Consider the following 15,615-nt stretch of genomic DNA (forward strand, 5'->3'; position numbering starts at 1 on the left):
ACAACGTGGCATTTGTTTTCTGAATAATGTAATCATTAGTAGTTGCCTACATTTGCTGAATGAAGCTGCTCACATGTGATGTCATGCATTTGATTTAAACGTGAACATATTACAATTGAACATAGATGTGACTAACTGCGTTTAATGTGTAGGATTTCATAAGTTGCTTGTAATGAAATACGAATTCAAAATGCTTTTGTGATGTAATGATGTAGAAAGGCCTAAATTAAATGTTCACTTGTGGGTGTATTTAAAAGGCCTATGTGTTTCACTCTTATGTTGGCTGATTTCGGTACGCCTGAAATGTAATTTCCCTGGAGGTTCTCGAATGAGGATTGTTAGTGAAATTCACGTGCATGTTGAATTTGTTCTGTCCTCATGTTTCTGGTTTAGGTGGATATAGTCCTCTTTATTAGTTAGAATAACATCTTTTGTTTAGGGGTGTTAGGCCTGGGAGGATGGGATACAAATGTGTCAGGAGTGCTGATAATTGGGAGGCGGTTTTCTTTCTCACTGAGGGAGGCCTGGGAATCAAGGTCATCGAGCCAGGAGCTGGAAACATCAAAACAAGATGGAAAGTCACCTATGAGAAGTGTCCAGCGAGATGAGCTGATATGTGGGCGTTTTCTATGTTTTTGTGTTTTGCATTAGGGACAGCATCCCAGGGTGGAGTGAAGAGATGAGGTGAGGAGAACGAAGGAGAGGGAAGGAGCATCTTAGAACGAGCTTCGTAGCTTTGGCTACTTGATCCATACAACGTGAGTGAACTTCTTAGGAAGTCTTCAGGCGCTGACACCTTTTCCTGACCTTGCCTTGAAAATGCTAAGTAGGGATGTCACTAAAGTGGTAGTGTAGGGATAGACTAATGCTGTTTATTCATTCACCGCAAATGAAGTTGGATCTTGACGTGGCAGCAATCATTGCCTGCGTCCTGCTTCTGGAAATTGTTGTTTAGTTTATAATTCATCTCATAAAATTAGCTTGTAGGTTCAGATTTGTATTAGTTCCCATGCACCTCATATTGAGGTGCTTGTACATCCAGTTGTTTTTGGCTTTGTAATAAACCCACTAACTTGAACTTCAGAGTCAGTGATTCAGGGTCATGGTTTTATAAATCGGAGTCTACTTGAATGAGTTATAACTCCCCTCTACACTTCTCAGCAGGTAACAAAGGCCCATCAGCCAAGAGTTCCATAGTAATATGGTAGGAAGAACTTGACCTTAAATAACTTAGCGATGCAGTGCAGGTCAAAAGAAAGGGTTATGGGTCAGTATATGTTAGAGGTACATCCTGTACATCTTTTGATGTCACATGTTTAACTAAAAGATAAGACGCGGTTTCATGTTAGGACCAAAGTTGGCAGAGGAATTGGATGAAGTCAAATACAACAATAATATGCATGTGCTCAATAATTCCACATTCTGCTATCTATTTAAAAATGATGCAATTTATAGAAAAAATACCACAAACCACAACTAAATTTAGCAAATAATATAACTCAATATATCTCTGAACCTATTTCGGCGCAACTCAAGAGAATGAGTAGTGAGCAGAAACTTCAACCGAAGCTTACCAATAGTTTATTTCTCTTCTTTTGGCTCACGACCTGTCCATTATGGTACCACTGGTAATCTGGTGCAGGGATTCCCAGTGCAGAGCATTTCAGGCACAAGCTCTTGCCTGCTGGTACTTTTGAAGAACTTGAATTTAGGACTACAATTGGTTCTCCTTGCCACTGTATAGGTAGCAGTGCTGAAAAAGAAAACAACAAAAATGTATTATGTTTGAGGGATGTTGTCAGTAACAAGTCAGCCCAAAACCGTACAATGGAACAGCATAGAATCATTCAATTAAAAAAACATCAACATTTAAACATTGCCTTCATGGTGATGCCAAAACTCCTGATCTTTGATATCCACCCTGCACAACTTGTTGACCAATCTGATGGGTTGTATTTAGAAATATCGTAGGCAGAAATATGTTCTCATAACTATTGTTCACTAAGTATCATTTATAATAGTCGTGTCGCATTGAGTGTACAATTTATATTATTAACTCCAATGGGCGATATTTCTGTAAATTATATTTAGGACACACTATTCAAGTAGGGGGATATTCCGCCAACGAAATGCTCGTATCACAGCAATATGGAGGGACCCCAGAAGGCAAAATGTCTGGTTCTACCACTTACCATGAGTTAGTCACCGTTTACACCCACTTTTGACATGATGAAGTATGTACATTGGACTCTATCGTAACTTGAGTGTTGTGAAGGAGTACAGGAATCACAGTGAAGGTAAATTTCTCCCTAGTGTTGTATGTATACCAACTGGTGGGAAGTGGACTAGAATGTTTTAGGGGGGAATAGAATGTGCTGACCTCAATCAAAAACACTGAAACAAAGCCCCTGGTCAAAATAAACATCTCTTCTTTAAAATACATTTTAAAGTTAATGTTTGTAAAACGCATACGTAGTTTACCAATGTTGACTCAGCCGCCTTGTAACATGAACACAAATCCCTTGGCAAATAAGGATTTTAGGTACATTGTAGCTTGCCTTTTAGACGAGGTAGTCATGGGAAAATGACAAAAAGATAGTCTAAAATATTATAGGGTTATATCTCCTGTCCAATTTAAGAGCTCAAGAGATAATGCAACAACTACAGTGGAGAAGCAGAATTTAACCCAATATTAAAAATAGTTTTCCATTTTAAATTGCAATTAGATAAATTAATAGAACTTACATTTTGTTATTTTTCTGACGTAGAAGATAATATTTTATTTGGTGTTTTGTATAGCGTGAACATGACCCGTTAAGGTATCAGAGCGCTTTACAGCAGTAGCAAGTGATTACAAGAATTAGTTAAAACAAAGTTACATACAAATTGGAGTATGTAAACATGAGAAACCAGTGCAGGGAGAAACAGGCTATACACAGGGAATAGGGGAGGCACACAGGAGCAGGAGGACGATGGCAAGAGCAGCAGGATACTGCAGGCAACAGCCTTTGCCCTTAAAGTGATAGGGCCCGATTCACAGAACTAACTTAAGACAAAATCCTAAACTTACTACCATTTTGGTATTCACAGAAGGCACTTACTCATTTTGGTATTCACAGAAGACACTTACTCACTTCGGTATTCACAGAAGTTAGGAGTCCTAACTTTAGGACTCCTAGATGCCTTCTGTGAATACCGAAAGTCTTAAAATTAGGATTTTTCTCAGTTTAGGAGTCCTAAAGTTAGGACTCCTAACTTTACTACTACTAAACTGAGAAAAATCCTAATTTTAAGGCTTTCGGTATTCACAGAAGGCATTTAGGAGTCCTAAAGTTAGGACTCCTAACTTTACTACTACTAAATTGAGAGAAATCCTTATTTTAAGACTTTCGGTATTCACAGAAGGCATTTAGGAGTCCTAAAGTTAGGAGTCATAACTATACTACTACTAAACTGAGAAAAATCCTAATTTTAAGGCTTTCGGTATTCACAGAAGGCATTTAGGAGTCCTAAAGTTAGGACTCCTAACTTTACTACTACTAAATTGAGAAAAATCCTTATTTTAAGACTTTCGGTATTCACAGAAGGCATTTAGGAGTCCTAAAGTTAGGACTCCTAACTTCTGTGAATACCGAAATGAGTAAGTGCCTTCTGTGAATACCAAAATGAGTAAGTGCCTTCTGTGAATACCAAAATGGTAGTAAGTTTAGGATTTTGTCTTAAGTTAGTTCTGTGAATCGGGCCCATAGTGAGGTGGAAAAGAATGCAGAGTGGTAGGCAACGTCATTGAAAAAGGAGTCACGTGGATTGCATATATGGGAGCAGAGTCGACAATCCCGGAACAGTTCAAGTACAAGATCGAGCAAATCGCTGGACTGTGAAACTGCAGAAGCGTTGAGAGAGATTAGGTTAGGAATTTGCCCATTAGGAAAGTCTTCCCTTCCTTTTTAGGTCGTGCGTACAGCGCTTGTGCTGTCGCTTAGCGACCTATTGCATATGCTTTAGGAAGAGAACTCCACCCATTGCTTGCTGATCACTTTTCTTTTGTCTCAGTTAGTGTCCTTTACAAATACTTGCTTGCCAATGGTCAATCTGCTGTCTTTGTCCCTCCTTCTCGTTTCCGGTTTTCTCCGTGCAGCACTGACCAACTTCTACATACTTACACTTTAAGGGTTAATTTCTTCGTTTGGGGACTACTTTTCTTCTTCTTGTTTACTAACTCAGGGCAGCGACTGAGCGACCGCTTTATGGACGTTGCAAAATAACTTTCTAATATGCTCCATTCCCCTTCCCCCCCAGCTGCACGGACACCGAGCTTTATGGTTCGTGAAGCAGGCGCCGTTGCGGATGATGGACACAGACACCAGGCGGGGTAGTGTAGTAACTGGCCACGAGCACGTGCACTCGGGCCTTTTTATTGACAGGGCCACGTCACTCGTGGCACACGTGATGGATGGGGGTGGGGGTGCAGTGTGTCCAGCCTTCGAGGGAGTGGCTGGGATTACAGCTTCCTGCAGGACACTAAAACGTGTCTCGCAGGACACTACATTCCTCCCCAACTTTATTGAAGGACAAACAAAGTGTCAGTCCAACCTGTGGGGAAGAAATAAACAGTTAACTAAATACCACAGTGTCCATCAGTCTCTCGAGTCAGGTGGCATGACGACATCAGACATGGGCTGGTGAACTTGGCTTGCAGCAGGACCTTCTCGGCGGGCACCCGTAATTTAACCTGAGGGACTCAGGACACGACCGCTGGCTTGGAGATGTCCGCTGCATACCGTCAGTTCGCTGACAATGCCATGTCTTGCTGCCTTGCATGGCTTCCACTTTGCTGACGTCGGTGATGGTCTGTGGTGAGTTCTAACAGTTCTTTTAGTGGGCTGCGTCGTGACCATGGATGGAGTCTCACGTGAGAATTCACTTTGAAGGTGCCACTGTCTGCGCTAGCGCGAACGCTCTACCGCCCTGATATTTTAAAACTGTGTTGCCTTTGAATCTGATTGTCACAAACTACTGGCTGCACTTACATTTTTAAAATTGAATCGCACTCACTGCGCCGATTCCCCGCTGTCACACCGGCTCACTCGCTTCCTGGTGGAAACGCTACAAGCGCCAATCAGAGAAGAGTGGGAGGGGCTAAGGCTGACTTCAGATACAAAGCCGCCAGCAGCGCCAGAGTAACCACTTTGAAGGTGCCACTGCCTGCGCTAGCGCGAACGCTCTACCGCCCTGTTATTTTAAAACTGTGTTGCCTATGAATCATATTGTCACAAACTACTTGCTGCACTTAGATCTTTAAAATTGAATCGCACTCACCGCACCGGTTCCCCGCTGTCACACCAGGTCACTCGCTTCCTGGTGGAAACGCTACAAGCGCCAATCAGAGAAGAGTGGGAGGGGCTAAGGCTGACTACAGATAGAAAGCCGCCAGCAGCGCCAGAGTAACCACTTTGAAGGTGCCACTGCCTGCGCTAGCGCGAATGCTCTACCGCCCTGTTATTTTATTTTAAAACTGTGTTGCCTATGAATCTGATTGTCACAAACTACTTGCTGCACTTAGATTTTTAAAATTGAATCGCACTCACCGCGCCGATTCCCCGCTGTCACACCGGCTCACTCGCTTCCTGGTGAAAACGCTACAAGCGCCAATCAGAGAAGAGTGGAAGGGGCTAAGGCTGAATACAGATACAAATGCCACCAGCAGCGCGGGAGCGCCGAAGGCAAGCCCATCTGCGCCCGTCCGCGGCCGACCGGGGCAAGGGGCTAGCCAATATGCTCAAAAAACCACCTACTCCACGGCCAAACTTATATCGCTCCACTCTAACGCACTTGCAATCGACAAAAGGTGCCTGGCTAACATAGCCACGAACGGGATAATGTCTAAAAGATCCTCATTTCCCGAACTCAGTGGTCCCACACACCAGAATAAGAAACCTAACATCAAAGCCAAAAACAGGGAACATTCCCCTAACAGTCATCTATCTAAATACCCGCTCCATGGTCAAGCACCAACTTGAAATACACAATCTACTGTCGACCGACAAACTGGATATCCTATTATTAACAGAAACCTGGTTAACACAGGACTCCTCCCCTGATATCCTAGCAGCCCTGCCCGTCGACTACTACATCCTGCAAGCTAACCGACTTCAGGGTAAAACAGGAGGGGAGGTGGCAGCCATAATACATCAAGATCTACAGTTCTCTGCACTTACCCCTCTCGACCTACCACAAGTAGATAATCTAGTGATTAAACTAGAATCCGTCTCTGCCCCACTAGTATGTGTCATACTCTACAGACCACCCCAGAGCATGCCACAGTTCCCGCAGCTTCTGGGTGAACAGATGACACACATCACTACTAACCACACAAAAATACTTATGATTGGGGATCTCAACTACTGGGCAAACGACCCAGCAGGTGGACCTCACTCAGCAGAACTAACCGATCTACTCACGGGGCTAAACCTCCGTCAGTACATCTCCTCCGCCACTCACATTAGAGGTCATATTTTAGACCAGTTATGGCCCACCAACCTGACCATAACAAACCCAGTTGTCACTCCTTGTATCTGGTCAGATCACCATCTCATAAAATTTTCCATAAACTACCTTACTAAACCTAAAATACCCCTACCAGTACCCGGATACTTCAGGAGCTGGAACACCATTGACAAAGCCCAATTCCTTGAAACCCTGGCCAACACTATTCCCATTAACCACTCCTCCATAGATAAGAGTGAGGAAAACCTGTAGGAATCGCTCCTGACAGCCAGCAATAAACATGCCCCACTTAGGAAGTTACAACGAGCACGTCGTCACGAAGCACAAAAATGGTTCTCTGACGACCTGAAAAAGTTAAAACTTGCCCTACGCCAAGCGGAAAGGAAATGGAGAAGCAAATACTCAACCGACAATAAAAACGTCTTTCAATCTGCCCTCAGAACTTATAAAAAAATCGATCTTGACCACAAAGGCAGAATACTTCTCACTTAAAATCATCAACTCCAAAAATCAAGCTAAGGAAGTTTTTTCTATAATAAACAACTTATCTAATCCTGATCGAGTGACACCAAAAACCACACCCTCGCAACCCTTATGCGACCCCCTGAATAACTTCTTCATTGACAAAATCAAAATTATTAAAGCAAGCATCCCTACCTGCACTAAGCCCAATTGTCTAACCAAACCAATAAACACACAAAGGCTAGAACAAATCCCTATGATAAACCGAGAAGCCTTCTCAGACTTACTGACCAAAGTTAGATCTGGCTCTCCTAGGGACTGCTGTCCTCCTTGGATCTTGAAAGAAGCCTTCACAGCCTGCCCAGAACCAGCCATGGCCCTATTAAACAAATCTCTATCCCAGGGACAAGTACCTGATGCTTTCAAAGAGGCACTTGTCATCCCCCTCCTGAAAAAGCTGGGAGCAGATCCCGGTACCCTCAGTAACTACCGACCTATCTCGCTGCTCCCTTACACGGCCAAACTACTTGAAGCCCACGTAGCCAAAAACCTATCAACTTTCCTGGAACAGTCAGACTACCTAGAGCCTCATCAAGCAGGGTTCCACCCAGCCCACTCCATCGAGTCAGTGATACTGTCAGTCTTAGATTCTCTGCGAGAGAAAGCGGATGGAGGCTCCCCCAAAGTGGTGCTGCTGGATCTTTCCGCTGCCTTTGACACGGTCGATCATAACATCCTGGTCGACCGTGTCGAAGACGCGGGTATCCAAAGATCGGCCCTTGAATGGATCTAATCCTTTCTTACAAACCGCTATCAAGCGGTCCGCCTGGGAAACTTCACAACACCCAAGATTAAGAAAACTTGCGGCGTTCCCCAGTGTTCCTCCCTTTCTCCGCATCTATTCAATTTATACCTTCTCCCCTTAACCCACGCACTAAAAGAAAGAAAAGTCCAGACCTTCAATTATGCAGATGACTTTCAACTGATTCTGCCGATCAATGACTCCCCCACCACCAACCTCGAATTCCAGAGTACAATGCTGTTCATCCGTGACTGTATGAACAGCAATCACCTCAAATTAAATCCAGACAAGACAGAAGTGATCCTCACAGGAGGCCCTTCGAACCCCTGGAACTCCCACTTCTGGCCTAAAGAACTGGGTCAGCCCCCCGCCCCCTCCACTTCCGCCAAAACCTTGGGTGTCATAATCAATAAAGACCTCACCTTGAAAAACCAAATTGGGGCCGTGATCTCAACATGCTGCTTTCAACTAAGGAAAATAAGAAAAATCAGCAGGTACCTTACTCAAGAAGCTAAAACACAGGCAGTCCTCGCCATGGTGATATCCCACATCGACTATGCAAACTCTCTCTACCTTGGCATTCCGGCCTACCTCATCCACCGCCTCCAAATGGTTCAGAACCAAGCGGCCAGACTGATCTTCCAAGAAAACAGGCGCCAACATATCAACCCACTTCTGAAGAGACTACATTGGCTCCCAATACCTCAGAGATGGGCCTTCAAGGTAGGATGTATCATCTTCAGATCTCTGAATTGCAAAAGCCCAAAATTCCTCAACAGTCTGATCAACAGATATACCCCGACCCGCAACCTACGATCTGCCCACATGCACCTCCTGAGCACCCCACCCTTCAGGCTAAAACGCGCCGGAGGGTCAAGATTCGCCACCCTAGGACCTAAACTCTGGAACTCTCTGCCACTTGAAATCAGATCCTGCACCAACCTCATGAGCTTCCGCAAATTACTACAAACTTGGCTATTTAAACAGGCATACTAGCAACATCTAGTTAACATCCTCAGAGCAGCGCCAAGAAACCAACCTGGTGTACGTGCGCTATGTCCCTCCTCACTCTAACGCCTGGGGAGGCCCGTCGTCGGGGTTGCTGCGGGACTGTAGGAAGGCTGTGCTGGGGCCGCTGCTCGTGTGCCGTCTGGGGGCAGCTGCAGGACCGCACAGGAGCCGCTACTTGGTCGCACGCACAACCCTCACGGGTGGATGGGTCTTGGTCAGGACTTGCACTCGCTGCCGCGGTTCCGGTGTAGGCCAGGTTCACCGGTGGCTTCTGGTTTCTTTTAGTCGGCTTGTGTGGCACCGGTTTCGGACTCCAGTCCATTGGTACTCGGGGAGTGATGTTTGACGCATGTGCTGATGGCTGGCGTGGCGATGGTTGCCAGCCATGTGGTGAGTCGGAATGACAGGTGGTGGTGACTTGCTGGGAGAGTTTGGATGTCAGGATGGACCTGGGCAGCTGCGTGCCTCCGCCTTGCTGATGTTGATTGTCTGTGGCGGCTTAACACGTAGAGTGTGGTGATCCTCTCTTGCCTGGCTTGGGGCCACTGCCGACTCCGTCTTGAGGCGGTGTGAGGACGGACACTCAGACACTCACCCGTGGCATCTGCGGACAGGAGCAGGGATGCTACTTGACTTAGACTGCCACCGCTTGGGGAAGGACAGTCGCCTGGGGAAGCGTAGGGATGAGATGCGGTTTGCGCTTGCTGCGGCTTATGTTCGGTTCACCCGAGGAGCTGTATCCAGGGACGTCGGTTCGCCTTGGTGGCTGTCTGGTATGTTAGGGTGTGCTCTTGGCTTATCTGATGCTGGTTTTCGCTGGTGTGGCTGGGGCCACTTTGGGGCTGGAGTGTGGCATCCACCTGGAGACTTCGCTTTCTTCACAAGCATCCTGGCTGTTCTCACTTGCAGGGTGCAGAGGGCCACTCTGAGTATTCTTCTCTGAGGGCACGTCTTGCTGTGCCTGGTGCAATCCGTCTCTGCTACTGGGCGTGAGCTAGCAGTCTTTCTAGTGATGGCGGGCGCCCCCGGGTATCTGCTGACTGCTGTTGCCAGTTGGTTAGCAGGACGCTGTGCGCGGCCAGGGTGCAGCTGGTCCGTGGGGTACAGTGCTGCTTTGCTGGTCGCAGGTCTGCAGCGGTCGGTCGTGGTGGGCAGTTCATGTGTTGGATCGCTCTTTGGATGCACCATGTGGATCTTCTTGCTGCCCCTGCTACTTCTAGCAGGGTAGTGGGGTGTCCTTGCCTCTCCACCGGTCTCTAGTGGCGCTTGGTCTGACGTTCACGGGTTACAGCTGGCTGCTTGCTCTGGCCATGTAGTACGTCTTTTCCTCAGCGCGTTACTTGTGGGGGCCGCCAGGTGGCGCTGTTGTTGTTTTCTGGGATTCGCACGTACTGCTGCAGCACCCAGTTTGCAGGCACCGTAGAGGGTAGAGGTCCTGGTGTGCTGTGGGTGGCTACTAGATGGCACTGGTCCTTTTCACTGGGGAACTGACAGCCTTCCTCCTGTTGCACACTGAGTCGCCTCCAGGTGCTTATGGACGTGGGTGTGGCGGTAGTTCCTGTGGTGACCTGCTGGTGGCGAGGTAGGGGTTCTCTTTCTCTTCTCCAGGTGGGGGGGGGGGGCAGCAGCAGCCTGCTGAAAGGCTGCTGACAGAGTGGGAGGCAGCCATTTATTTTCTTTGTTTTGGACGCAGAACCTCTTACTGGCCAGCAGGTGGCAGTCGTTTTAGAAAATGGCCTGGAGACAGACGGGACCAGTAGAGAAAGGCCTGTTTCCTCAGATGGGGACACGAGGTGCTGGCTGGATCCTCCTTCACGTGGCAGGGTGCAGCTGTAGACAGGAGGCCATGGCTGCAGGGACGTCCCGTGCATGCACTGTGAGGTGAGGGTGCGGGGCTGTGCTCTATGCTGGTGGCTTGCGGCAGTTGTCTATGGGTGACCCATCGTGTGCAGCAGGGTCTGATGGCGGTCTCACAATGTTGTGCTGGGTCAGGGCGCCTCTGTTGTCTGCGCTCCTTCTTCCTGCTGCTGCGCGCCTCCCTTTGTCTGCAATTTTTCTGGGCGATGCGGGGAGGGTCTCGGTGACAGCAGTGCTGGAGGTGCAGGTGTGGGGGCCGGTTGTGCCATGAACGCTTTCGCTTGACTGCCGTCCCGTGCAGTGTGGCGAGGCTGCGGCCAGATGGAGCCTTCAAACGTTGACCTCTGATCCTCACGGCAGCGGCGCCTCTGAGGTCACCGCCCGCGCTGCAGCGTGGCCCAGAGCAGGCGAGTCACACACTGGGGCGCTTTTCCGTCGTTGGCAGTGTCCCCTTCATTGCGTCGCTTCGTGTCGTGGCACTCCGTGGTAGTTGTGCTGTGCGTAGCGGACTGCAGGGGTTCAGGAAGGGCTGGGGCAGGCTGCGCACCCCACCAGTGCAGTGGAGTTGCCTGCTTGCGGGTAGAGGCTGCATGTCACGCGAAACTTTTGTGTGCCGCTTTGTGAGGTACTCACTGCCTTTAGGCGCTCGGTAGTGTTGCTGTAATGTGGCCTGTATGATGTCTTGCTCTGCAGTGGCGGGACAATCCACTATAAGGCCGTACGGTGGGGGTCACCGGGCATCATGGTCGCGGCAGAACTAGCTTGGGCGCGGCAGTGGGCACATTGCAGGATTAGCCGGGAGTGCTTGCACTCTCACCAGGATTCATGGGGTAGGAGACGGCCAGTCTCCGTTCGCTCATCTTTGAAGGCACAGAGCGGCGTCCGTGTCGAGCCCGATTTTCTCCGCACTAGCGGGCGTCCAGAGGCAGCATGGAAGTGATGTCGCCCCTTTTTTCACATCGGTCCTCCAGAAGGGACAAAGATAGGGCTGTGCGGCGAGGGTTAGACCCGCCTCGTCGCCATTGTGGTGTTGGGCCTTAGGCCCGCATCACGCAGATGATGGACACAGACACCAGGCAGGGTAGTGTAGTAACTGGCCACGAGCACGTGCACTCGGGCCCTTTTATTGACAGGGCCACCTCACTCGTGGCACCCATGATGGATGAGTGTGGGGGTGCAGTGTGTCCAGCCCTCGAGGGAGTGGCTGGGATGACAGCTTCCTGCGGGACACTAGAACGTATCTCGCAGGACACTACAGCGGAAGCTTGCTTTCGTCCATGTGCCTTTGTCCCCCCCCCCCTTCCATCCATGGGTTCAAGCGCACGCACAGCTTAATCTCGCTCACGGTTTCACTTAAACAATGGCAGGCTCCGTAGTCTCTTTTCAAAACTTTGTTTTTGTTTAGCCCCATGCCGCACTTTCAATTATGGTGGGTGCCGGGTCGGCACACGCGTCTGAAAACTCGGTAGGGCTGGGAGATTCATAATTATGATTCTATTATGTGTCAGGATGAAGCTTGGCAGTGACTGTTATCCAGCCGTACCTGCTTTTCAAAGACATGCTGTTGACGAAAGAGATGCAGGGCCTTTCAAGATCGCTTTCGTTTTAAAATAGACTGAGCTCACATATGGGGTACCTCACTCCACCCATGCCCCAGCAACTCGGACACTGGGGTCCCACTGCAAAAGGATGCACTGAGACCGGGAAGAGCTTATTCCGGACATACCGACCTCAGGTCTGGAACAGTAAGTTACATGAATGCAGCTAAAGTACTGTATACGTGTCTCTTACTAACTGTTCCCCTCCGTCTTTCCTTCAAGGGGATGCCTGTGGGTGGGGCCACCACACTGACGAGGACCTAGTCTGGCCGCTGGGACCACAGGGGTTGTAATGCGACAGTGGGAAACGGCGGCACATTGTTCAATAATGCACTTCAGCCCCAGCTCTACGAGGAGTGTCTGAAAAGTTGGAGCCACAGTGCACGTCTTTGTATATCATGCTCTCAAAATAATTCCGGTATTACCCTATTTTTAGCTTTATTGACGTTATCTATCTATTGCTTCGTACCATGATGTAGGTGTCTAAGCGCTTTCATGAATCCTTGCGGCAGCAGGATTGCCTCCCTTTTTTTCCCCAAAGTTGACAGTATTTAGTGCAATTTCATTTAAATTTGCTACGCCTCAAGGACTGAAATGCATGGAAATGGCTGTAAAATAATTTTCACTTATAAATTACTCTTAATGAAAAGAAACGTTGGTCGCACTACCTTTTCTACTTTTAGAGGACTGGATGAAAAAAGACAATTTACATTTTTCTTTTACTAACCATGGTGTTTTAGAATATTCCATATATTCATTCAGAAATACTGGGTCCTTTTAGCATGAGTTCGTATGTATAACGCATGCCTGTAACTGATTCGCATCTAAGCAAGTTTTAAGAATGTGCATGATGCATCTGGCGCTAGTTAGTAGTACTGAATGGAGAGCACAGGTATCTGAAGTCCTTCGCTGTAGTGACAGCTTATAGCAAGCATATGGCTATTATGTTTGGGCAACATTTTTTTTGCTCTGAGTTTATGTTATTCAGGTATATTCTTATAATAGAGCAATAATCCCATAAAATTACCAGGACGACTGGCGTTATCATGCCTACTTTTACATTTTGATACATGTAATTTTACTTTCCTAATGAAAATGCAGCAACTGTTTTTAGCAAACAACTGAATTTACCAAATACGGCACTGAGGAAAATGACCCCGGATAAAGACGGAAACCAAATAAAACCTATAGTATCGGAACGGTGCACGCAAAGGGGCCAGTTCATATCGGGCCGAGCATCCTCCTTTCTATGAGGTTCTGATAGCTGCACAAACACAACAAGAGCTAACACAATCAATAGTACTAGGCTCCAAGTTCTAGGAATTATTTATTTCCATGGTGCCCCGTAATCTGTAATATTGTCTATCAAGGGTGCTGACGGCATGAACATGAGCACGGTGTACACCCGTCGTGAGTCGGGAAGGGTGGAGCCCAGCTGATGCCATGTGTGACCCTGGGCAGGTCAGGGAAGCTTCTGTGATTTGAGCTGTTCCTTGGCTAAGCTATAAAAGAGCACATTCGCATAACTGTTAAGACCGCTATCGGTGTTAGCACTAGCAGATGTGCTTTCTTAAACATTGTCTCACCAATCCATGAATTGCCTGAAATTCCCTAGCTGTGGTTCTTCCTACAGAGACTGGTGTCTCGTTCCTAAAATGACTTATTTGTTTCACATTGCAAGCCACATGTATTTATGTTTAAGAAAACAAAAGTGTGGAAGTGTTTCAATAATTTAGGTGTTGATAAAAGGTGAATTATGTGGAATAAAACAGCACATTTTGTGTAGTTTATATTACCTAATAATTTGTTCTTTTTTATATGTTAACAGTGCCTGGCATAATGAATAAAATATTATTATATTAACACACTGTTTTTGAGAGGCAATATGGTTTTATATTTAAATGTTTTATTTTGTTTACAATGACTACATCCTTCTCTATCTTTATGTCTATTCAATACAGCTCTCACCTCTATCTATTTATCATGTCTCAGAATTACAGTACACAAATATACTCCACAACCCAAAATTCCCCCCCCGCATAATTCCACAGCTAGCAATTCTTACAACCCACATAATTCCAATTCAAACCGAAACACATGAGTTTGGAGTGGGTAAAAGACAGTGTCATTTACAACGCCACTAGCTCTAACTCTCGCAAATGCGAGACCTATTGCATTGTAAATGCTTGTTTAAACTTGATAGAGCAGGTATTCTTCTGTTGTAAGGAAGCAGCGAGTTCCAGATTCTGGGGGCAGCCTCAGAGAAAGCTCTGTTATATGTTTTCTTCTTCCGGAAAAGGGGGCGGGGGGTTCAACAGAAAATCCCTGGCACACCGGGAGTGCCTACCTCCTCCGGAAACCATGATTTTCTGAGCAAGGTACGCCGGAGACTTGGAGTGTACAGCTTTACGAGTGACACAGGCCAGTTTGAGTTGGATTCTGGCTTTGTACGGCAGCCAGTTCAGCACCTTTAGGTGCAGTGAAATGTGATCACATTTTTTTAGCCAGTTAGGAGGCTTGCAGCTGCGTTAAGACAAGCTTTTAGGAGGGCTGTTATGATCTTGGGTAGGCCAGATAAGGTTGAGCACCTGTATTCGATCCTAGAGATAACTAAAGACTGAACTGCCATTTTTAGGTCCGAAGTATCTAGGAAAGGTTTGAGATTTCTCAGGTAGCTCAGGTGAAACCTGGCATTTTTGGCCAGTGTGTTTATGTGGGCTCGCATGTTTAGGTTTTGGCCAGTGTGATTCCTAGTGATTTGGCGGAGTCCACTATGGTCGGGGTGCAGTTCAGCACGGTGATCGAGTTGGTCCATTCAAGTATGTCAGGGAAGCTTTTTGGAGATGAAATTAATAAGAATTCGTTTTGTTTTCACATTAAGTTTGAGCTGGTTGCACTCAAGTGGAAAGTGAGGCAGGCTCCATTAGTAATTGAATGGGAAGATGAGGTTACCAGGTGGGCAAGAGCTGAGGAAAGGGCCTTGATACAGGAAGACAAAATCACGAAACGGCGTAAACCTTTAGCTTAACCTGGGCCGAGATTGTGAAAACATGGGAAATCCGTCATGCACCTGCGCAGTCCCTGGACGCAGACTCGACCGAACCTGAGGACATGCAGGAAGTACACACCCCTACACATTAGCAGATTATGGTGGAAATAGACCTGGAGCATTGCTTGGAGCTCCTGGGAGCGGGGAAGCGTGGGCTCTGCACTTCGATAGAAATTTGCGAGTAGGACGCAAGTGGTTTCTCCCTTCCCTGCCCCTCCCTCCCCCCTCCTCCTCCTTCACCCCATTTCCCCCTCCTCCTCCCGAGGGGTTTCCCCCCAATCCTCACAACAGAGTCGGCCAACGGATTAAGTTTCACAAACTGAAGACCC

General features: G+C 47.3%; 1 protein-coding gene across 3 annotated transcripts in view; it reads right to left on the reverse strand.

Annotated features, from left to right (window-relative positions):
• LOC146859938 (mucosa-associated lymphoid tissue lymphoma translocation protein 1-like) overlaps nt 1-15,615 on the reverse strand; it is a 1,299,471-nt gene that overhangs the window by 555,150 nt on the left and 728,706 nt on the right. For all 3 annotated transcript variants that reach the window (XM_085643681.1, XM_085643683.1, XM_085643682.1), the window contains one exon: nt 1,575-1,753. In XM_085643681.1, coding sequence (XP_085499807.1) covers nt 1,575-1,753 — 179 coding nt within the window. The remainder of the gene's footprint in view (nt 1-1,574; nt 1,754-15,615) is intronic.

Source organism: Triturus cristatus, chromosome 3_1 (assembly GCF_964204655.1).
Source record: "Triturus cristatus chromosome 3_1, aTriCri1.1, whole genome shotgun sequence".
NCBI classification, from domain to species: Eukaryota; Metazoa; Chordata; class Amphibia; order Caudata; family Salamandridae; genus Triturus; species Triturus cristatus.